Source organism: Larus michahellis, chromosome 5, assembly GCF_964199755.1.
Source record: "Larus michahellis chromosome 5, bLarMic1.1, whole genome shotgun sequence".
Taxonomy (NCBI): domain Eukaryota; kingdom Metazoa; phylum Chordata; class Aves; order Charadriiformes; family Laridae; genus Larus; species Larus michahellis.
In genome coordinates this window covers 6,934,128-6,954,848 of record NC_133900.1, presented here as the reverse complement: position 1 = coordinate 6,954,848, position 20,721 = coordinate 6,934,128, and the positions used below count along the sequence as shown (strand labels likewise).

General features: G+C 43.6%; 2 protein-coding genes across 2 annotated transcripts; one reads left to right on the top strand and one right to left on the bottom strand.

Annotated features, from left to right (window-relative positions):
• The first annotated feature begins 11,281 nt into the window (after window positions 1-11,281).
• Window positions 11,282-15,595, top strand: RPL7L1 (ribosomal protein L7 like 1). The gene is made up of 7 exons (XM_074588473.1): window positions 11,282-11,718; window positions 11,868-11,976; window positions 13,312-13,475; window positions 13,651-13,788; window positions 14,059-14,168; window positions 14,383-14,595; window positions 14,860-15,595. The coding sequence occupies exons 1-6, from the start codon at window positions 11,516-11,518 to the stop codon at window positions 14,589-14,591; spliced, it is 933 nt and encodes a 310-aa protein (XP_074444574.1). The 5' UTR covers window positions 11,282-11,515; the 3' UTR covers window positions 14,592-14,595; window positions 14,860-15,595.
• A 706-nt stretch (window positions 15,596-16,301) lies between these two features.
• On the bottom strand, window positions 16,302-19,034 carry MAD2L1 (mitotic arrest deficient 2 like 1). Its single transcript, XM_074588474.1, has 5 exons — window positions 18,895-19,034; window positions 18,595-18,741; window positions 18,348-18,468; window positions 17,618-17,721; window positions 16,302-16,865 (listed from the first exon to the last, which is right to left on the bottom strand). The coding sequence occupies exons 1-5, from the start codon at window positions 18,968-18,970 to the stop codon at window positions 16,693-16,695; spliced, it is 621 nt and encodes a 206-aa protein (XP_074444575.1). The 5' UTR covers window positions 18,971-19,034; the 3' UTR covers window positions 16,302-16,692.
• Between the last annotated feature and the right edge of the window lie 1,687 nt (window positions 19,035-20,721).

Here is a 20,721-nt window from a genome sequence, read left to right as displayed (position 1 = left end):
GAGGGGACTCCAGCCACGACAGGAGTCAGGCATAGCTACAGTGTGTCCCCAGAGCCGGGGAGCTCCTCCAGGCAGCCCCAGCCTCGGCACGGGCACCTCTTCACTGACTCGTATTCCTTCCGACACAAGAAGAAAGATCACGTCAAAGCAGCACGTTTTGATAATCCATTATGCTTTGCCTTGTTATCTCTATGCTGAATCCTGGAGATAATGTGGTTTTCATTCAAGTTTATCTTCTAAAAAGGTAGCCAGCCTGGATTTGAAGAGAATGAGAGATGGAGAAGCCACCACTCCTCATTCTTTCTTCATATGAGATTTTAAAGTGTTTCTGAATAGAGATTGTAAGATTTTGGGAAGGGGTGAGTTTGAAGGTGTTTATTTCCATTTTCTGTTGTCTGTCTAAAAGGCTGTGAGAAATGATTTTGCTTTGAGAGGGAGATATTGAAACCTAAGTTGAAGCGCTTAAATTACGCAGTTTGAAAATACACAAAGCCTTTCTACGTTGGCTGCATACAGAATTTGGCCACTGCCTTTAGGAAGACATAAAATGAAAGCACCAGTATACACATAAAGTAGGTGCGATTCTTCCGTCTCCCACAAACTTAATAGTCTTCTCTTCCTTGATAACATCTACCTGGCTAATTAGCTTTGCCTCCTCATGTAGCACTAACTCTTACATTAGGCGGTGACTCGACAAAATTGGTTTTAAAAGAAGCATGTGTGTGCATTTTTCGGATATAACTGCGGTGTGTCAGATGCCAAGGAGGAAGATTCTGTTTTGAGAACAAACGTTTGTTTGAAGCGCACCTGCACCCAAACGATTTCTTTCACGGCTGAGGTTGTGTACTGACAGGAAGGAGCTTATTCTGACTATTAAAAAATAGGAAAAAATTATGATTAATCTTTTCCTTTGTCTATATAACATATAAAAAAACATTTACAGTATTATCATTAGTATCTGTGTGGAGAAAACTGAAACTAGCAAGACACGCTTGTTATCCTGCTGACTGGTTTAGAAACAGGACCCAGTTTTCTTCATTAGCTCTCCCTCAGTATAGTCTCTTGAGTCAGAAACTCTCTCTTAGATGTGAGAATAGTGTCTGATATAGAAAGGTCTTGATCCTGCCGGGGGTTGTGGAGAACTGTCAAGAAAGAAGTAAGTCTTGCCGAGCACAGCGCAGAGAAGCAGCAGAGTTGCTTTGAATTTTTGTGGTTTCTTCCTGTTGAGGTATGCCTCTCATCTTATATCCCGTAACGCTCGGCTGGGCGACGTGAAAGCTGTTTGCTTTCAAGATGAGTACCCTTGCAATCTCACCCTGGCAGTTGACTGATCAGTGTTACAACTGGAAGGATGATGCTCCAAGATGCTGGAACCAAGCAATTGGGCATCGCTTGCTGCAAGTGCTCTCCACAGCTGTGATCCAGACAGTGGTACCTGGAGCTAACTTGCGCCTTCATCCCCTTCTCACTAATTCCATCTGTTGCCATCTGTCTTTGGCAAATTTTCTCACCTTTTTAGCTTTCAGATACCAATAATAGATCATTGCAAAAATGGATTCAATTATCCAAGGCTGTTTAAAGATCTGAAAAGGATGCACTTAAAAGGCAGGACAACGGGATGCCGTGCAGGTGAACAGGGGAGAAGGATATGCCGTCGGATTTAACTAGCCCTTCTTCTATATGCAAGTAAAAGAACTGATTCCTGTCTTCCTTTTCAAATGTTTTGCTGTAATAGCAAGGGGGAACATAAAATGGGATAGCTCTCAGTTGCAATGGAAAGTTTAAAGCTGGAGCTAGTAGAAAGGCCACTGGGGAGGGGAGGAGGCGGATGGGGATGCATGGCTGGAATGTGTAACTCCTCTGCCTGGCAAAACCGGCTTATAGAGACAGGGGGTTACCAGTGCTGAGACTGCATGCTTCTGCGGCAGACAGTGAACACACCACATGCTCTGAATGCAATGAGAAATGTTCCAGTTGCATATGCAAGCATTGTTGCAAAAAAACGTGGAGGTCGGTACAAGGACCAGTCTGCTGCAAGGACAAAATACAAACGCCGTGTGTTAGGAAGCAGGAGCAGTCATCATGACTTCCTCTGCCATGGGAAGAGAAAACAGGCAGGAAGCCTGGAACAGAACTGCCTCGATTTTATTTAGAGGTGTTACTATGGTATTGCAGACAAGATGGCACGGTTAATGCAATGGGATTATCAGTGGGGCTTGAGACCTGATATAAAACACACCCAAACCTGAGGTGTACAAATGAATACTGATGTCCTTTTAATATCCTAAATCAATATAGCAGGGAAAAGCCAGATAGCAGTACAATTAAAAGATTATTTGACATTTTTTGGACAAATAACACCTGGACCTACAACTGTCTTTTCTCATCTCCGCCCAAATTTAAATACTGGAGGAGAATGCAGGATCATTTGGCCCCTCTACGACAACAATGATTTTGTTCAGTTTGGTTTTCCTTTTTTGTTATAGTCTTGTACATTGTTGGAAAAAAAGATTTTGGCTTAGCACTGATATTTTTTTTATATCTGGTTCATCCCCGGGGCCTGAGTTTGTTCATTTTCAGCATCCTTCTAAATTGGCGGTATGTGAAAGGTTTAGGACAAAAATGGACTGAGTATTGTAAAAGAAACATCTGCACCCTTTGTAGGAAAAAATGGAGTGCATGCCTATTATGAGAAATGGAAGAATAGCTGGGAGTCTCATTGCCTGTAGAGAAAGAATACTGCGAAAGTTAACCTGTTCAGGAATTGAACTGGATACATTTAATGATAGAGCCCAAATATATAAAGAAAAGGTAGGTGTAAAGACAGACAAAAGGGCTACAAAACTTAGGTTATGAATGCTGTGCGTTGTGTAAAACACTTAAATGTTGCATGTTAGGTGGTATTTTCAAATTATGTTTTGCATTCATCTGATAAGTGCCCACTGGAAAGGTATTTTGCCAAGATGAGCAAAGGAGGAACTATGAGTATTTGAGAATCCAGTTATTTAATGCTGGATCTGCAGGCCCAGCTCGATACTGTAAACAGACGTCTAGTCTTTTGCAGGTGTCGTGGTTTAGCCTCAGATGGCAACAAAGAACCACGTGCCGCTCGCACGTGCCTTCCTAATACAGGAAGGATCGTAAGAAAAGGCAAGACTCTTGGGTTGGGACAAAGGCAGTTTAACAGAACAGCAAAGGGAACATGCAAACAACAACAACAACAACAACAACAACAACAACAACACGGATAGGGGAATATACAAACGCGATTACGGAACCGCCGCTCCCCGCCGCTCGCCGACCGACCGGACCCGGGACGCCCCAGCCCGCTTTTAAACAGCAACTTCCTGCCCCCTCCCCCGGCAGCTCAGGGTGGGCGTGGCTCACATGGCATGGAATACCAGGAAAAGTTAACCCTATCCCCACCGGAACCAGGACAGCAGGGAAGGTATCTTCACGGAAAATGGCGTGTAAACTTGCATCTTCATTATATATAAATGGCTGGCAGATGTGCCATGTCAATGCTCTTCTGAGACTCAGGAGTCTATGACAGGGTCAAGTTCCTCTCCTAATTTTTGGTTCACCTGACCTTTCTCAGAATCCGGTGGCTAAGAGGTCTGTGTCTTAACTACAAATTCACATGCTGGAAAAACCTTTAATTTGCTGTGAACCTGCCTCCTGCTACCTCGTCTGAGGTTCCCTACCTCTTGTGCTGGATGAAAAAGGGAGCAACTCCCACACCATTTATGATTTTACAGACTGTTTTATCTTCCCTCAGACACCTTTCTTGGTCCAGTCTATTTAACTGCTCCACAGATGGAAACTGTTCCATACCTTTGATCTTGTTTCTTTGAACCTTTTCCAAGTCTATCTTGGGAGAAAGCGGGCGGAGGTATGGGACGGACAGAATGGAGAAAGAGGATTGCCCAAAGCTGTAGCATTCAAAATATGGGCGTAAGGGGTTACAGTATGTAAGGATGGTCTCTGCTTTGTTCTTTATCCCTTTTCTAATAATTCTCAATTGCTATTCTGTTTGTTGTCCTAAGCATTTAGGTGATATTTTTGTTTATCTATAGTAACTCTAAAATCCTACTGCCAAGTTTAGTAATTAGTCTAAAGCCCATCATTTCATATATAAATTTGTGAATCATCGCTGCATTTTTATTTACTGATTTTTGTCTGCTGTCTTATTGCCTCAGCAGTCAGCCTTAGAAGGTCTTCTGCTGTGCCATGAGGGACACCCTGCGAGTACCACCTTCCTTCCCGTGCTCCTGCCGTGCACGGGCAGCTCAGAGTAGCTGGGGCACAGCCCCTATTTTGGGATAAAGCTATGGGCGTACACTTACATCCTTCAGGCTCTGTGTTTCCCTGCCTGATATTTCCTGGTCAAATACGAACATTCTGTATCTTTATCTGGACTAGGCAGTTGTCACAAATAATTGTAGGCAAAATAAAATCTTCCAAACAAAACTTTTCCACATAAATTAGCAGGAGAAAAAAAGCGAGAGGATCTTTATAGCCGCATTGCCATGCACCTCTACAGCACCCGAAACCACAGCTTCGTTTAGAGCTGAGCAATGCAATCTACAAACATGCAAAACTATTCTGCTGTGATTTTACAAAATTACTGCAGATCGCTTGTCACTTATGTTGTTTTAATTCTCTTTTGATTGCTATTTCTGCTTGAAACAACAGCTCCCTTCCCTAGTCTTCAAAACTGAACTTGTTAAAGGATTTTATGTAGTTTGGCAACAGTAATCAGAGCCATAAAGGAAGAATAATTAAATGTTTTGGGTTTTCTAAAGATAAACCTCATTGTTTACCACCCACCACCATCGTATCAGAATCACTGACATTTAGGACAGAAAGCAAATCTGGGTATACAAGGCATTTCCTATTAAGTTGTCTATGTTAAAATGATAAACTTCCTAATTAGGTTATTCTTTTCCATCTCTTTTTATGGCTCCCCAGTCTGTAGTATTTTTATGAATAGTTCATGCTGTGGTGTACTTATTAATATGCTTCCGCAACCTAAATGGCATAATTAGTTGCATTTTTATCTCAAAGGTTCAATTAAAAAGTAATCTAGTAGGAGGCAGGATTCCCAATTACTGAGGGTGGGAAAGACACCTATTTTTTTCTCACTGCCTTTCATCTCAGACATAATTCAGTCAGGTTTTTTCCCAAATAAAATGTAGCTTTTCCTCCCTGGGGAGGAAGGAGAGAGGTCATAGACACCTGTGGAGACCATATATAATGATGTCTATTTTTATCTCCACTTTTCTTTAAAGATACAATTAAATTTGTAGTACACTCAAATTGTAGACACTGTACAGTCTGTCTTGTAGACATCGCTGTTTATTGTAATTGAAAAATACTAATTTTTTTATTCCAGGTTCATTAATCAAGCCTTTACAAGTACTTTAGAAGCAAAATGAAATTAATTTATATTTTATTTCTTACAAATGTTCCACTTTGGAAACTTGTAAATAGGTACTATGACTCTTTTAGAAAATGTCAGAACATTTTGACAGATCTAAATCTGTAATTTAATATTCATAACATAAAAGCACTTAGAACTCCAGATATAATTTCCAAGGACAATAATTATGAATCGTCTGAGGGGTTTACGAGTAGTCTGCTTTTCTTCTAGTGAAGTATTCACAACAGTTATTGTAAAATCGAGCTTTCAAAGATTAAAGATTTTCCATTGATACTTGTAAATGAATTGTGCTAAAGACAGAGAAGTAATGGCAGTAGCATTTACTGAAGAAACTTGGCCAGCCTCTCCACTGGGGCAGTGCTAGAGGACTTGGTCTTGTGTACATGGGAAACTCCCTGCATTATAAAGTATTTTATAGCTGCCAAGTCTTTGCTTCTCACACAGGAGGCAGCTTGAAGAAGACAATGAAGTCATAAAATCAAATAGTGCATTGAGCCATAATTTCATGTTCAGTCCTACCAAGTAGGACTGTGAGCCTCTAGAGAGATGCAGCATTCCTATCTCCCACAGATAGTCAGTTCTGGCCCAGCACGGCAAATATCCCAGAGCGGGAAAGGTTCGGAGTCGTCTGTGGGGCCATGGAAACCGGGGGGATTTCTCACAGAAAGAGGTGCTTGCAAGATGGGGTTGGTAGTTATGCCACAACGAGGGAGGCAAGCAACATGATCTCGCTGCAATGGGTGTGTTATTAATTATCACCCTCTCACAGTCAATGGAGAGTTATTTTACTTACGTACGTACTTGAATCTATTTATAAGATGCATATTGCACAACATTTAGTGGTTTAAATGACACTGGGTTCTCGCTGATCCTATTTCCTTTGAATTCAGTGAAAATGTAAGAATGATGCTAATTTATTCTGAAAGGTTATGGCATTATTTTTTTTGTAAGTAATTATAAATATATATGCCCTTTTTGGATCAAATTTGTGCTCATGAATTAGGAGGCCATATCTAGGGTCAAATCCTGAAGAGTCTTGTGACTGTACCTTGGTTATGCCCAGCAGGTTGGACTCACCGTGGATGCAGATGCAGTAAACCCCGGGGTTACATCGGGGCTCTGTCTAGGAGGTGTATATCCTGTGGCTGGGCTGGACTCAATCGCTAGCATCGTTTTGTACGGGTACCTGCAGCTCAGTATGGTGATGCAGTTAAGGTCACAAAGTAGAGTTTTGACGGGTTACTTGTACAGTCTGAATAAAGCAAATCCCTTCAGTGAAAAGACAAGGGCAGAAATCTAAACTGTTAGACACTTATTTTTAACTGAATTAGTTTTCCTCACTCATTTTTTCCAGGAAGACACAAAGGCAAAAATTGCAGATTTTTAGCCTTCAATTTGACATATTAGGTGGCCACTAGCTGAGGGTATACACCTACGTTAGTCTCATCTACGTCTCTGCATTATACCCACGTTACTCCTTTTGAGGCATGAAATTGATTTGCAGGATTTCTGACAAAAATGCCTATGTTAAGGAACCTTATTTTTAAAAGAATAAAAATATGCATCTATCTACAGCTTTTCACAAAACTATTTTTATTAAATATTACTCTATCTCCATATGATTGTTATTTTCATGAAAGTCTTGGACCACCCAACTTTTTTCTCTGTTAAACATTGGTTTGAGTGTGTGTATAGAGTAGTTCTCGGGCCTCTTTCCAAATCATATAAACTTTTTCCTTAAAAGAGCTGAAAAGGGGCATAATTTAAGATCACAAGGTATTTTACCCATTGAAATGTTCCCAAGGTTAGATCACAGTTTGGCAAAATAAAGAGAGTTTAATTCTTTGGCTCTTTTTATAAGGAATTCATTGCAGACAGATTTCAGATCGGGGCTTGGTTCACTGGTGAGAGTGACAGACTTCAAGCGTGGCTCTTTTGGTCTTTTGAGACTGCACACAGTGTCAGTAGAGATTTTGTGGGATTTGAAATGAATTTAATGGGGTTTTATACTCTCCTCTTAAAGTGAGGTGATAAAATAAGGCAAGAAGTTTCATGGACAAGATTCTTGTAACATCCCACCTCAAATCCTGACTGTGCTTTTGGAATCATTGTCCCCGAGTTGTTATCCACCCTCTGTTTCCTTACCGAGCTGTCCTCTTGGAAATGCAGGCGCTGATTCTGCAGTCAGGTCAGCATCATCCCTCCTCGTACTTTGCACTGTAGATTGCATCACAGGAGCCCTAGAAGTTTGCATGCAAAAGTGAGTCAGTTCTTGACATACTCTTAACTATATTTACATTTTGTTTGCATTTGTTTATACAAATTCACATATATGCATTTTATATATTTTTATATACATTCGCGTGCTCAACTAGCGATGTGTTTTTGTTACTTTTTCAAGCTGCATATGTGGCACTTTCAAACAGCAGATCAAATACCAGTCTGAATACTGCGACAGCTTCACAGACATGCTGTCTTGCTTTATGTTTATAGAGGTATATAGTTATGGAACTATGGCAGTGCAATATAATGTATTATTATTAACTATCCCCTCATTATAGAAATATTAAGAAAAGCTGTAGCGCAAGCACCCCAACTGGCAGTGTCACAGAACCACAGAATCACAGAATGGTCGGGTTGGAAGGGACCTCTGGAGATCATCTAGTCCAACCCCCCTGCCAGAACAAATTTCTATCGATGTAGACATGTCATAACAAATTCTTTCGGGGACATAAACTGTTGCCTAGGAGTAAAAACTCCAGAAATTTAGAGTCCATGATTGCCATCACTGCATGACTGTAGAAACAGCCTGGCAATGTAGATGACTGAACTTTGCATGAAAATTATTCCTTCCACATCCGTGTACAGTTCACTGTCAAAAACAATGCATCCAAACCCAATGGTCTATACACCAAATAGCAAATGTCTCAGCTGATGGAAAGAGAGGAACATCCAGATGCTTTCAGAAAGCTAGGCTTTTGGCATAATAAAAGTGAATATTTAAGCTGTGGCTGAAGTCCATGCTATTTATTCCAACTGCAGTGAGAAAATGCAGCAGCATCTCCTTTTGTGAGATTCACACCCATCAGCATGAGTTTGCTATTTTTGTGTTTTCTAATGTCTTCGCATTTTTATCCATGAATAAGGTAATAAACATTAAAATACATGACACAAAATTTTAGTCTGAAGTATCACACTAAAATGAAAGCTGACAAGACACAATGCTAGAGAACATGAGTCATGTAAGGCCTGCAGGAGAACAAAAGGGAGGAGATCTGTCTTTGTTGTCTTTCATTTGCGCTAACGTTCTAACAAAGTCCCAAGCATAACGAAGGGACCTGCTTCTGGCTGGCTCCGCAGGACCCAGTGGTATTGTAGATGCACTGTGAAGAGTTTCAAGTCAAGGCAGGCAGAAACTGTGGCAGTGATTTGTGAGCGTGCTGCAGCAGCACTCCAATGTGGACCACTGTGATTAGAGCAGGGTCACTTTGTCATCTGTAAAATATTTCAAGTTTTATTTGTAAAGGCAAGCAGCTCAGACAAAGCAGGACATAGCTTTCTGAGAGATACCTTTTTTTTGAATTCTTCTCTTCCAGGGTGGAGGAAAAAGCCCTACCTATTCTGGAAAGATACCTGCAGCATTTGGATTTTGATCTGTCTATTCAACCTTTCAAACACTATCTCCTCAAAACAGCACAGAAGACCTGCTGCAGTTAGTATCAAAAGGTAACATGCTTTGCTAAAAATATATTCCGATTAGGTTGGTGTTTGGTTGGTGGGGGTTTTTTTTGTATTTTGAAATTAAAGTGAAAAAAGCCTCCGTGCAGTACAGGAAAAAACAAGGCCTATATTCTATTCTGCTGATAAAAAGATACATGTTTTCCTGGCTTGCTTTATGAATGACATTTCTGACACAACTCATTCAATTTTGGTCCTTAAAGGTGATCTCTGCCTTCCCCTCTCACTCTCCCCAAACCAACAGTTTTCAAAAATAATTGCCTTAGGTAGGATCTGAGCGTTATCTGAGATGCATTGGTGAAGAAGGGAGAAAATGTACTTACAACGGAGTTTCATCAAAAATACTGATGGGAAGCAGTAGCTGGTTTGTGAGGTCTTTGAATTGCAATGACTGAAAGGGGCACGACTAGAGATCCAGTTTTAAAACAGGACTTTACCTATCATTCTGAATGACATATAAACTAGGAGAAATCATTTAATCCATCACTGGTGGATGGTGACCATTGTAAGCAGTCATTGGATTTGTCTGTTCATGGAAATCTCACAAAATCTAAGGCCTTATCAAGAAAAAACGGAGAGAATAGGAGTTCAGAATGCTGAAGGTCAGTTTACAACAGCTTACTATCTAGGAAAGTGAGAATATTTTTCTTGAGTAACCCTGCAAACAAGGACATTTGAATAGTCATTCATTAATACAATATAACTATTAGTTAAAGTTTAACAAGTCAGCCTAGGTATGCTGCTATGCTGTGTGACATTTCATAGCAACAGCGCTTGAAATATTTACTTACTTATTGTTTCCTTAGCCTTAATAATGAAATACCTGAGATGCCGTTTGCATTTCCCTTCTGTTAAACAAAGCACATTCATTTATAGATTTAAACGGTCCACATCTTCTGTTGTGAGCTACCAGACATTTTGGCTATTTTTACATGGAACAGCTTACCCTAATGTCAGAGGGAAAATTATGTAGTTATGAATTTTCTTATGGTTTCTTCAGTGGAAGTTTCATATGATTTATTTCATAGGCTTGCTGCTTTCTGTCTCATAATCCAAAAGGTTGCGTCAGAGAACAGTTGATAGGAAGCTGGGTTTGCTCACTAAGGGGTGTGTTCTTTGCAGAGCATACGCCTGAGCAGGTGCTGGAATGTCAGACCACATTTCTAAATACAGATATTCACATATTAGGTGTCAAAATAGAAGTGGCCTAATTTACAGTGTTGTAAAGGGTTGCAGCTTCATTGAGGTGAGCAGTTAAACCCTGACACCGCCGAGCTTTCTAGTGAAAGGCTCAAGCTCGCAACTGTTAACTTGAAGAGGAAACCATGGCTGGTGTAAATCAAATTGATCAGAGATGCGATGAAAGCCACAAGCGTATAGGCACACACATCCCCCTTCCACCCTACACGGCAAAGAAGAGGCCGAAGAAAATGAACACCACCTCATCAGATGCAACAACATCCCCTTAGCGTGAGGCTATGGCACCATCTACAGGTGAGAGTGCTGCCCAAACCACTCCTGCCCATTTCCCCTTCTCTCGAAGGTCTGCAGTTCTGCAGGGCAACTCCTCATCCACAGTTCCTTGCTCCGTAACCACCCCGCTCTCCAGTGCGGTTGGACATGGCGTGTTGCACGCTGCCCCAGAGGAGAGGTTGCATCTCTTCCCGCTCCACAGGACCCTGTCCGCGTTGGAGATCCTTTCCTCAAAAGCATCTGTGACCAGCTGTCCGCCTACACTTCAGGTGTGCTCTGTGGCCCACTAGTCCTCGCTTGGGTCTACTCAGTCCTTCAGGCAGGACCTGCTCTTTAGGGACAGGACCACAGCGCTTGGAAGCCACCAGGGAGGGAAGGGAAAATGACCTGTTCCTCCTGGTGAAGCTCAGGGGCGAGGGGCTGAAAGACAAGCTCTTTCTGAAAGGCCTTTTTCTCCATAGCAGGCCTCTGTTGTGGTGAGACGTCCCTCTTGCACCAGGACAGCTGGGGAGAGGGACACGTTGCAGGCCAAGCGTCTTCTGGATGTGGCCACACAAGCTATGGCGGCAGCAGTTAGATACAGAGGCTATAGCCTGGCAAGCCCATTATTTCCTTTCCTCGGGGCTCACAGCAGGGCTAACGCTGGCCTTGACACCTTTGAAGTGGGGTGGAGTGGCAGAGGGGAAGGTGCAGAAGCCCAGCAGCGCTGCCAACCATAGATACCAGCAGCGCTGCCAACCATGGATACCACCTGCTCTCCCATAGCGCTGTGGTGGGGCCAAGCCTGAGGTAAAACCTCCAGCCCAGTCGCACGGGCAACTCTCTCTGCTCCGCAGCGGGCTCTGTTTCTATAGAGAGAGCATGGCCTGGTCCACAAAGAGTCCTCCTTCCCCTCCGTTGGCTTCTGGTTCGTTGGCGAAGGAGGGTAAAGGACGAAGACACCGAGCACGGCGGCCATTACAGCGTCCCGCCCGCCACTACAGCGCCCCGCCCCGGCGCATGCGCGGCAGCCCCGGCAAGATGGCGACGGCGGCGACGGCTACGGCACCGGCGGAGGAGGAGGAGTGAGTGTGGCGGAACGGCGGGCCGGGGATCCGCCGCAATCTGCGGGGATTGCGCGGTCGCGGGGCTCGGGTTGGCGGCGGGGGCGTCCCGGTGGGGGTCGGGGTGCAGTGCTGCCTGCTGGATGTGACCGGCTCCTCCCGCCCCGCAGGCCGAGGCGGCGGATCCCCCTGGTGCCGGAGAACTTGCTGAAGAAGAGGAAGGCCTACCAGGCCATTAAGGCCACCCAGGCCAAGCAGGCGCTCCTCAGCAAACGGAAGGTAGGGGCTGGCGGCGGGGAGGGGGTCCCGGGGCGGCGGCCCCCGGTGCGGGGGCGCAGGGGGGAGCTGGCGGGACGGGGGGGTTGTCGTTGTCCGGCGGTCCGGGGATGGCGGCCGGCTGTGAGGGGCGCGGAAGGCCGGGGTGGATCTGCCGGGACTCCCTGGGCACGGTGTGGGGTTTGCAGAGTGGCGGAGCACGGCGAGCCTTGCTGTCTGGGAAGTCGAGACCTATTCTGCTGCATCTCAACTAATACACAGGCGCCTGTCTTGGAAGTGACTTAAAGATTTACCAGGGAATCAGTGGAGTTGGTGGGATTATGTGCAAAAACAGTTTTGTTAAACCCTGTGTTTATGTTTTTAAATACGTGTATGGCTTGCTGTATTTCAAAAGTGGAGGCATAAGCAATGACGCTAAATAGCTAGCTTTTAAGATTCTCGTTAGAAAAATGACCCCGACGATGAGATCTTGAGCAGGTCTGCCTGCTTTGAAAATTCAGACCAATTTCATGGGAGATCTACAAGGTGAAATAGGACAGAAGACACATAACGTTAGATACTTTCATTTTAAAATGGCCTAATAATTTAGGCAGTAGTTCATTCCAAAATATTGTTGGGTAACTGCCATGCGCATTCAGCTCCTATTTGTATGAGAAAGCACTGTGATTAGGTAGATGTACTTGTTCCTGAGCTAAGGATAGACATTTAAACATCTCTTTAATTTAAAAAAAGTTTTACATTTTCCCATAATTTTGAAAATATGGGGTTTCTTTTCAAGCGAGCTGGATGTTCCATGTTTAAATTAGTAATACTTTATAGTTATTTCAGTGTTTGGCTTTTTTTTTTTTTTTGCATGTGTGCTTTTATAGAAAAGGACTTTAAACCCGGTTATTTTCTGTTGGATGGTGATTTTGAGTCACAGTGGGGTATTGCTGTAGCAGCTGTTTTACCCAAGCACATATACTGTTTCTGGCTTCCCCAGCGATGGGCTGAGCTGTCTGTGTAGTTGTGAAAATCTGTCTGTCTGGGGCTGCAAATGCTTCATTTGATTTCTCCTATGCCTAGAAGTATCTTAGGTCTGTTTTTCCTACTTTACTTTTTTTCTGGGGAAAACCTCTTTGTTCACAGCTCATGAATTACAGCTAGCTGCTTGTAAAGTCATGTGTTGTCCCTCAGTTCTGTATCCCTTGGGCTTAGATCATCAAATTTATTTTCTTCTTACTGTCTCCAAAACTGAAAGATTGTAGTTCATCAAGGTCTGAATTTCACTCGGCCTTTGAGATGCAAACCTCTAAGGCTGTTGGGAAAGGTGATGATTTCTTATCCTTTCCTCTTTAGCACCAGAAGGGGAAACAAATCCAGTTTAAACGCCTTGAGGCTTTTGTTCGAGATTCATGGCGCAAACACCGGGACGATGTCCGGCTGAGACGCATGGAGCAGAGACCTGGACAGACGGCTGCACCTCAGGAGCACAAACTAGCCTTTGTTGTGCGGATTGTAGAGTAAGAAACTTTTGTTGCTCCTTACCTTTATTATTGCTACCATTTGTAGCAGTCATATGATGTCTAAGCAAAGGAAGGGTCATTCACCCAGCCATGTCTCCTTGCAGGTAATGTGAGGCTTTCTGTTGCTCTATTAGACAAATGTGGTTAATAGTATTTTTTTTCCCTGACTCAGTATTACGGGAGTGAGTAGGAGGGTAAGAAGAGTGATTGACTTGCTGCGGCTGAGAAGAAATTTCACTGGAATGTTTGTTAAACTGACTCCGTTATCGCTGAAGATGCTGCGAATTGTGGAACCTTATGTGGCGTGGGGGTAAGTACCCGACTCGTGACTTGGTAGTAGTTTGTAAATATCATAGCTTTTTGATTCTCCATCTGGTATCTCAAATAGGTAGCTGGCTTTTCCAGTAATGGGCAAAAAATTCGACAACTTTGTATCTAAAACTTGTTACTGTCCCTTTTGTTGTTCTTCTACATCCAACTTGTTTACTTTCCCACCTCTAAACAAAGAAGTAGAACGGGACTTTGTGCTGCATCATGTCTCTCTGTTACAGAATCTGATTTTTTTTTTTTTTTTGCACAGACACCCTAACTTGAAATCTGTACGAGAGCTCATCTTGAAACGGGGCCAAGCCAAGATCCAGAAAAAGAGGATACCTCTCACAGACAATATGCTGATAGAGGAACATTTAGGTGAGGATGAGAAAACGCACCAAGGAAAGAGGTGGATGTTGAAAGTTCGCAATCGGACCTAAGAGGGAGGGAGAAAAATCTTCAAGACTTCATATGGAGGAGTGGCAATTCTGGAGTAGTGTGAGGAAAGATAAGACGGTTGGGCACCTCATGTCTGTGTTGTTTGTGAAGGGGCTTTGTGTTGGGGTTTTTAAATTATTTTTTTTTTCTGCAGGGGGCTGTGGTATTATTTGCCTGGAAGACCTTATTCATGAAATCTACTCAGCTGGGAAACATTTCAAAAAAGTCACAAACTTCCTCTGGCCATTCCATCTGTCAGTGGCTCGCCATGCTTCGCGGAACAAAGTGGGTTTCCTCAAGGAAATGGGTAAGCCTGGCTGGAGAGGTGACGGAATCAACCAGCTTATACGACAGCTGAACTAGCCAGGTGAGGAATGCCTGTTGTGTAACTTCTAAACCTTATCCTTTATCTGGTTTCCTAAGAATAACTATACTGCTAGTGGAGATGAGGGGGCTTCCTTTGTTTTTGATTCTTCATGCTACAGAAGTGACCCTCGAGGTAGGGGAAACTCATGAAGAGCGTGGGTGCTGTTAGGTATCAGCAAATCCCATTGGACACCTCCATAAAGGTTTGGCTTTTGGGAGATTGCATTAATGTGACTGTTTTCTTTCTTTCTTTCCTGTTCTGCAGGGTCTGTGTGAGAACTTCAGGATTTATAACCTGTTCCTTTTCACACGTGGTTTTCATGGACATTACCCTATGCAATGATGTAGTATGTCTTTTGACTGTTGGTGCCTCTATAAAAAAAAGAAGAAAAAATACACGGATGATGATGGAGAGGGACTTTGTGCTGGTCCTTCTTGAAGAAGATAAATTGTATGTGGTACAAGAAGCAACTTGAGCTTCCTGGAGCAATCAGACTTCTCTGTAAAACAAGTTATTTTTTTATACTCATTACTGCTGGTGCTGTACCAGTCATCTCCTGATCTCATCTTTGGTATAAAGCAGTGGTTGTCAGTTCCTGATATAAATTTCTGTTAGAGTTGATTTGCACTCACAGCTTTGGTCCGGTCCTCCCCAGGGGAAATGCTTGAAGTGCACCTCCTCCTAGGTGTAAAGGGGTGGTGCAGTCACCTGTTCAAGAGTATGGCTGACAGGCCGAAGAAAACTCGAGGTGTTCCTCTGTTACTGCAGTGCAAGCCCCAGCAGTGAATAATGTAATCTTTTTTTGAAGTAACCTAGCTTGTATTTATTTTAAGAAAAAAACCATGATTTTGTGCTACTGATTTGCAGAAGGCTGCCTCTTCACCTCTGCTAGGTTGGGACTGCTGGAGAGAACTATTGCCTGCTATGGAAGCCCAGAAACTTTGTAGAACGGTGGTGGAGTACATGTAATCAATGTTTTTTAAATAAACTTTTGAAATCATGCTGTTCTAACATGAAGAGTTACATATCCCTCTAGAAGAGTGGGAAAAGTTAAATACTCTGGCTGAAGTGAATTTGGTGAAGGAACTAATAGACCTTTCAGGCTCTTCCATGTTTTTGTTTTAACACTTACACTTTTAAATCCCTCATTTCTTCCAGTACAAAAATGGTGAATAATGCAGAGAGTCCTGTGCTATTTAACAAATATGGAAGGCAACAGTGTGCTTAGTCATTAGGTCATGGTGACCACTGATACTGTTAATCAAAGACATAAGTAGGGGCAAACTGTTAATCCAGGAATGGATTCCATATTGAATCCACAACGCTTACTTTGAGACTTAGAGGAAACAGGATAACAATATTGGGGTGGGGAAATATATTAAGTAGGATGCCTCTTGGTTCTATGACAGGAAGTTTTACATTTAAAAAAAGACATTTAAAATATGAATTACTGGAGTCTGAATTAGAGAACGCTATAAAATTTCAAGCTTTATTCTATAAAACAAGAATACAAACAGAGAAAATGCTTGACAGACACGCGAGACATACACCGGCTTAGAACAATGCCATCCCCAGAACTAGAGTCTAGCAGTCGCTAATATACAAAGCTCCATGCTGCTTTCATTGTAAAGAAGTATAAGCAACTTCAGAATTGCTCTGTTGATGCATTTTAGGATTGTTTCTGATAATAAAACAGCCTCGGCTTTTAACACGAAGAACTGGCATGTCAGGAGTGAGACTTTAGTGCCAGAGAGAATTAAGCCTGCTTAATAGAATGCAGTTTATAATAATCTTAAAATACTAAATTACAGGATTTGAACACAATTCTAGCAATTGATCCTCAGTTTAGGCAGTTTTTCTAGTGAAGGTGGTAGTTTAACACACCATTAGTTTAGCTCATACACTTAGGTATGAGCTGAACTGTCATGAATACCTTATTTAGACCTCTTTAAAAACAATGGCAGCTTTGGTATTAATATCACATTATCATAGCCAAACATGTTGACGATTTTCTGTATCATACTTGAGCAACAGCAGTGATGTTCATGACTTAGCCACACTATGAACAGAAACTATATACAACCCCCTTCCCACGTCTTAGGGGAAGGAATCCTTTTTGTAAGCTACCATACTATTTACTTTATGGATTGTAGTAGTGAAGGAACGAAGACGAACCTCTTCCGAATTGGCTATGAATTGCGGTCCTGACTCTTCCCACTTTTCTGGCACTGCCAAATCTTTATCTGTGTATATCAGCAAGTCAAAGGCACCTGTAGGCAAGCGTGAACAAATTAACAGTAATGCATGCGTGAGAAGATGGTACGTTTAAAGTGCATCTTCTGGAACTTGAGATGTACCAACGTTCTCAGAAGCTACACCAATACTATGTGAAAAGAAATAGTTCAAGACATGAGATCAAGTCCTGGTTATGTTAACGTGTAGCCATTTTAGCTCTCTCAAGCCAGTGGGATGTGATCTGGTTTTTTTAGAACATGTTAAAATGCTGGGGAGCCAAGCTCTATGCAACACATCATATGAACTCAGGGGTTATTTATACAATCCTATCCACAGCTAGAGTCACAAAATAGTTTTATTTGTTACGAAAACTGACATTCCTCAGAGTACATGTTCTAGTTTCATGAAGTTAGTTAAGCCACCCTGAGTCCCATCCTTTCGACATTTCCGTTTTAAGTATTTTTGGGAGGAATCCCTTTAAATGAAGTTGCTCCAAGTTCTTTAATGAGAGATGGTGCACAGCATTTTTACTGTTTGTTGTGCAAGAAACACTACAGGATAATTCTTAAAAGTATTTGATCTGATGTACCATTTTTCAGACTGTACACAAGTGTAAGAGACTTGATCTCGGTCCAACAAAATGCTGTCTCAGAAATGGGATAGTATATGACATGTAATAATTAAAAAGCCCCAGAAAATTAGCAGAAGATATTTTCTGAAGTGCAAAACTTGTTGAGGTTTTCCAAAAGAAATGTTTGATTTCTTTAGCAACGTTAGGAATACTCACAGGCAGTTTCCAACAGTGGCAGAAAAGTTACTGTGGCAGTTATTTGTCTGATAACAGATCGAATTTCATCCTGAATAGCTTTCTGAGATTTTTCTCGCGGTGCACTGCAAAAATAGGAAAACTCTGTTGAGAAAGCATGCTTCCACTATACCGGTAGTTTTCTTTACCTACAGTTCTCTCTGTTAAGCTCTGTTGGTCTGTTTGATATATGATTTTTTTTTTTTATAGTAGTGACACTCTCTTGAGCCCTAGGTAGAAAAGTTAAATGATAGTCGGTTTCCCTTTCTTGAGGTTTGTGAAACATCACAGTATTTGCAAGGAATGTTCCATTTATTCTCAGTCCAGAATGGATGAGAACATTTTGGCAGAACAACAGGAAAGCAGTAGTTCTTTAGGGCATGTACCCAATACAGGATTTTATATACTTTGTTGAAGATTAAAAATAAGGTTCTGATTGGATGCCCTAAAAAACAAAACCAAACCAAGCCTCAAAACCCTTACACCTGAGGATTATGTACGCTTCAATGATAAAATGACTGGTTTACAGAGAAACAGAAGGAATGGCAGTAAGAAAGGTAGTAGGTTTGGTAAGATTTGATGTTTATGCAGAGAAAAGGCTCTCATCTCCTCTGAGGAATCAGAACAGTGCTGATGGACAGGGCATTCATCTTGTGCCTGCACAGCTACCAGGTGTAGGGAAGAGCAGGCGCAGAGGAACACTGTCGCTCACCTCTCATCTTTCGCAGTTTTGTCACACTCTATATCAAACTGCCACCGCTCCAGAACCTCGTTGTTCTCTATGCTGGAGATGACCACCACCAGGCGCTGCACGATGCACTTGTACAGCCACTCTGAAAGAAGCCGCAGCAGTTACTTGCGGTGCGAAAAAGACCAGAACCACCGGCAGAGACACAGCCAGGAGGGCACAGCAGCCTCCCACCAGCCGTTTGAAGGCCGTCCCCCCAGCGCCCCGCCACCTTTCATCTGCTCCACCACGTTGTTGAGGTAGTTCTTCAGCTCGGGGTCGGTGGTGACGAGGAGGGTGAGCCCGTACTTCTGGACGCGGGTGAAGGTCTCGGGGGGGTAGATGCCCCGCTGGTAGAGGATGCTGTTGATCCCGTAGGCTGAAGGGAGAAGGGGGGGGAGGGTGTGTGTGTGTGTGTGTGTGGAGGCTGGGCCGTCCCGCCAGCGGCCATGTCACCCCACAGCGGGCCTACCAGCCGCCCGCCCTCCCGTCCCGCTCCCCGAGGCCCCCCCGAATCCCCACAACTCCTTACAGAAAAACTCGGCGACGATCTCGGCACTGCCCCGCAGGGTGATGCCCTGCTGGTCCCGGCCCACCTGCTTGGCCATGGGGGCTGCGCGGCCACGGCCGGCACTTCCCCGCCGCCCGGTTCAAATCCGGCCCCGGCCCGCCCCTTCCCGGCCCCCTCAGCCTTCCCGCCGCGCAGGCGCCATAGTGAGGCCGCACTCCCCGCCTGGGCGCGCATGCGCGGCGCGTGACGGGCGGCCGTTAGCGGCTGAGGGCAGGGCAGGGCTTGGCGCCTCAGTGGTTCCCGCGTCTCTGCCCGTGAGGGCTGCGGTCGGTGGAAAGGGCTGTCGGGTGCAGGTTGGGCCGCTGTCTGTTGGAAAAAAAAAAGGCCTTTCGGCCTTAAACGTCCCGCCATCTCTGGGTGGTGTTGCGCGGGGCTCGGCCGTCACCTGAGGTGGGGCCGGGCCGGGCCGGGCCGGGCCGGGCCGGGCCGCGCCGCGCCGCGCCGCGCCGCCATCTGTGGCGGCGGAGCTGAGGGAAGCGCAGGCTGCGGGTGGAGTGAGTCCTCCCCGTGGCAATGCTGTTAAAAGTTCGGTTTCAGAGCGTGTTTAGATGCATTCGTCCCGGTGAATGTGCTTTTGAACTTAGAAATTAGGCTTTCCAGGTACAAATGAAATGAGGCGAGTGCCTCCTGTGGGTGATTTTTGGTAGCATTCAGTGCGTAAATCACGTAGTAGCATTATAAAATAAAACCGGTGTATTCTGTAAGCACTGCAGGCAGGGAGAAGCTGGGAAAGCAGGATGAAACGGGCACTTTCTCCTTAAATCCGTAGGATGGTGGGTAACGCAAAAATAAGGGGGTTAAGAGGCATTTAGAAAGGCGGGGAACCCCCAAGCTCACTGCTCTGGATGTGCCCGCGCCTGTTGGCTGTGAGGGAGTTGCTCATTGGTCAAAGCACTTCAGTCCTATTATTTAGGGATTATTTATTCAGGGACATCTTATTTATTGCAGGGACGTCAAGGAAGAAACTGCCACTAGTGGTGACTATCAAAAGGAAGAAACTAGTAGAGGTTAGCAGGTAAGAGAGACTGAGTGAAACACCAAGTAAATGTGAAGTGTTCAAATATTTAAATAGTATCGTGAAGAGGAGAAGCCATAGTCTTCTGGGATAGTTACTACATGGCCAGTTCGTCAGCTGGTAAAATCAGTCAATAGGCAGGTAAGTGCAAAGTGAACAGATTCGTTGGGCAGAGAGCTGCAAATGAAATCTTTCCCTGAATATGATTTTTGTGAAGCCTCTGGAATAAATAGATGTTATCATCTAAGGCATATTAGATGGCCATATTGACCTTGAAAGAAACTGATCAGCCTTAAAATGAAGTGATGTTCAAAACAGAAGTATTTTAAACCTAGGATAAAAACTATATGGTCATTACACAGTGCAGTAGGGCAGCTGCTTAAAGAATGAATCACTGGTGCGATAGCTTATTTTGGCATAATAAAATACTTTTTCTCAAAAGCTAAGATACTCTGTTGGTTCCAATTTTTGCTGTAGGAGCAAGTACGGTTTGCCTTCAGGGTTCATGCTACTGTGATTAAAACAAATAGTATAGTCCTGAAATCACGTGCTAAAGTTCTGAAGGGGTCCGAATAATTTAGTTATTAACCTAGAGAACTTTATTCTGGGTCTTGATCACTAGTGATTTGGTTACACATTAGTCTTCTGAATAAAATATTTTCTGAGTAATAGTCGTGTATTTCAAAGCCTATGGTAATGGAAGCATTTTTAATCCAAAGCCCAGCTTTTAGAAGCTAGAGAGCTGTGAATATCTGCTGTTTTGCTTCAAACCT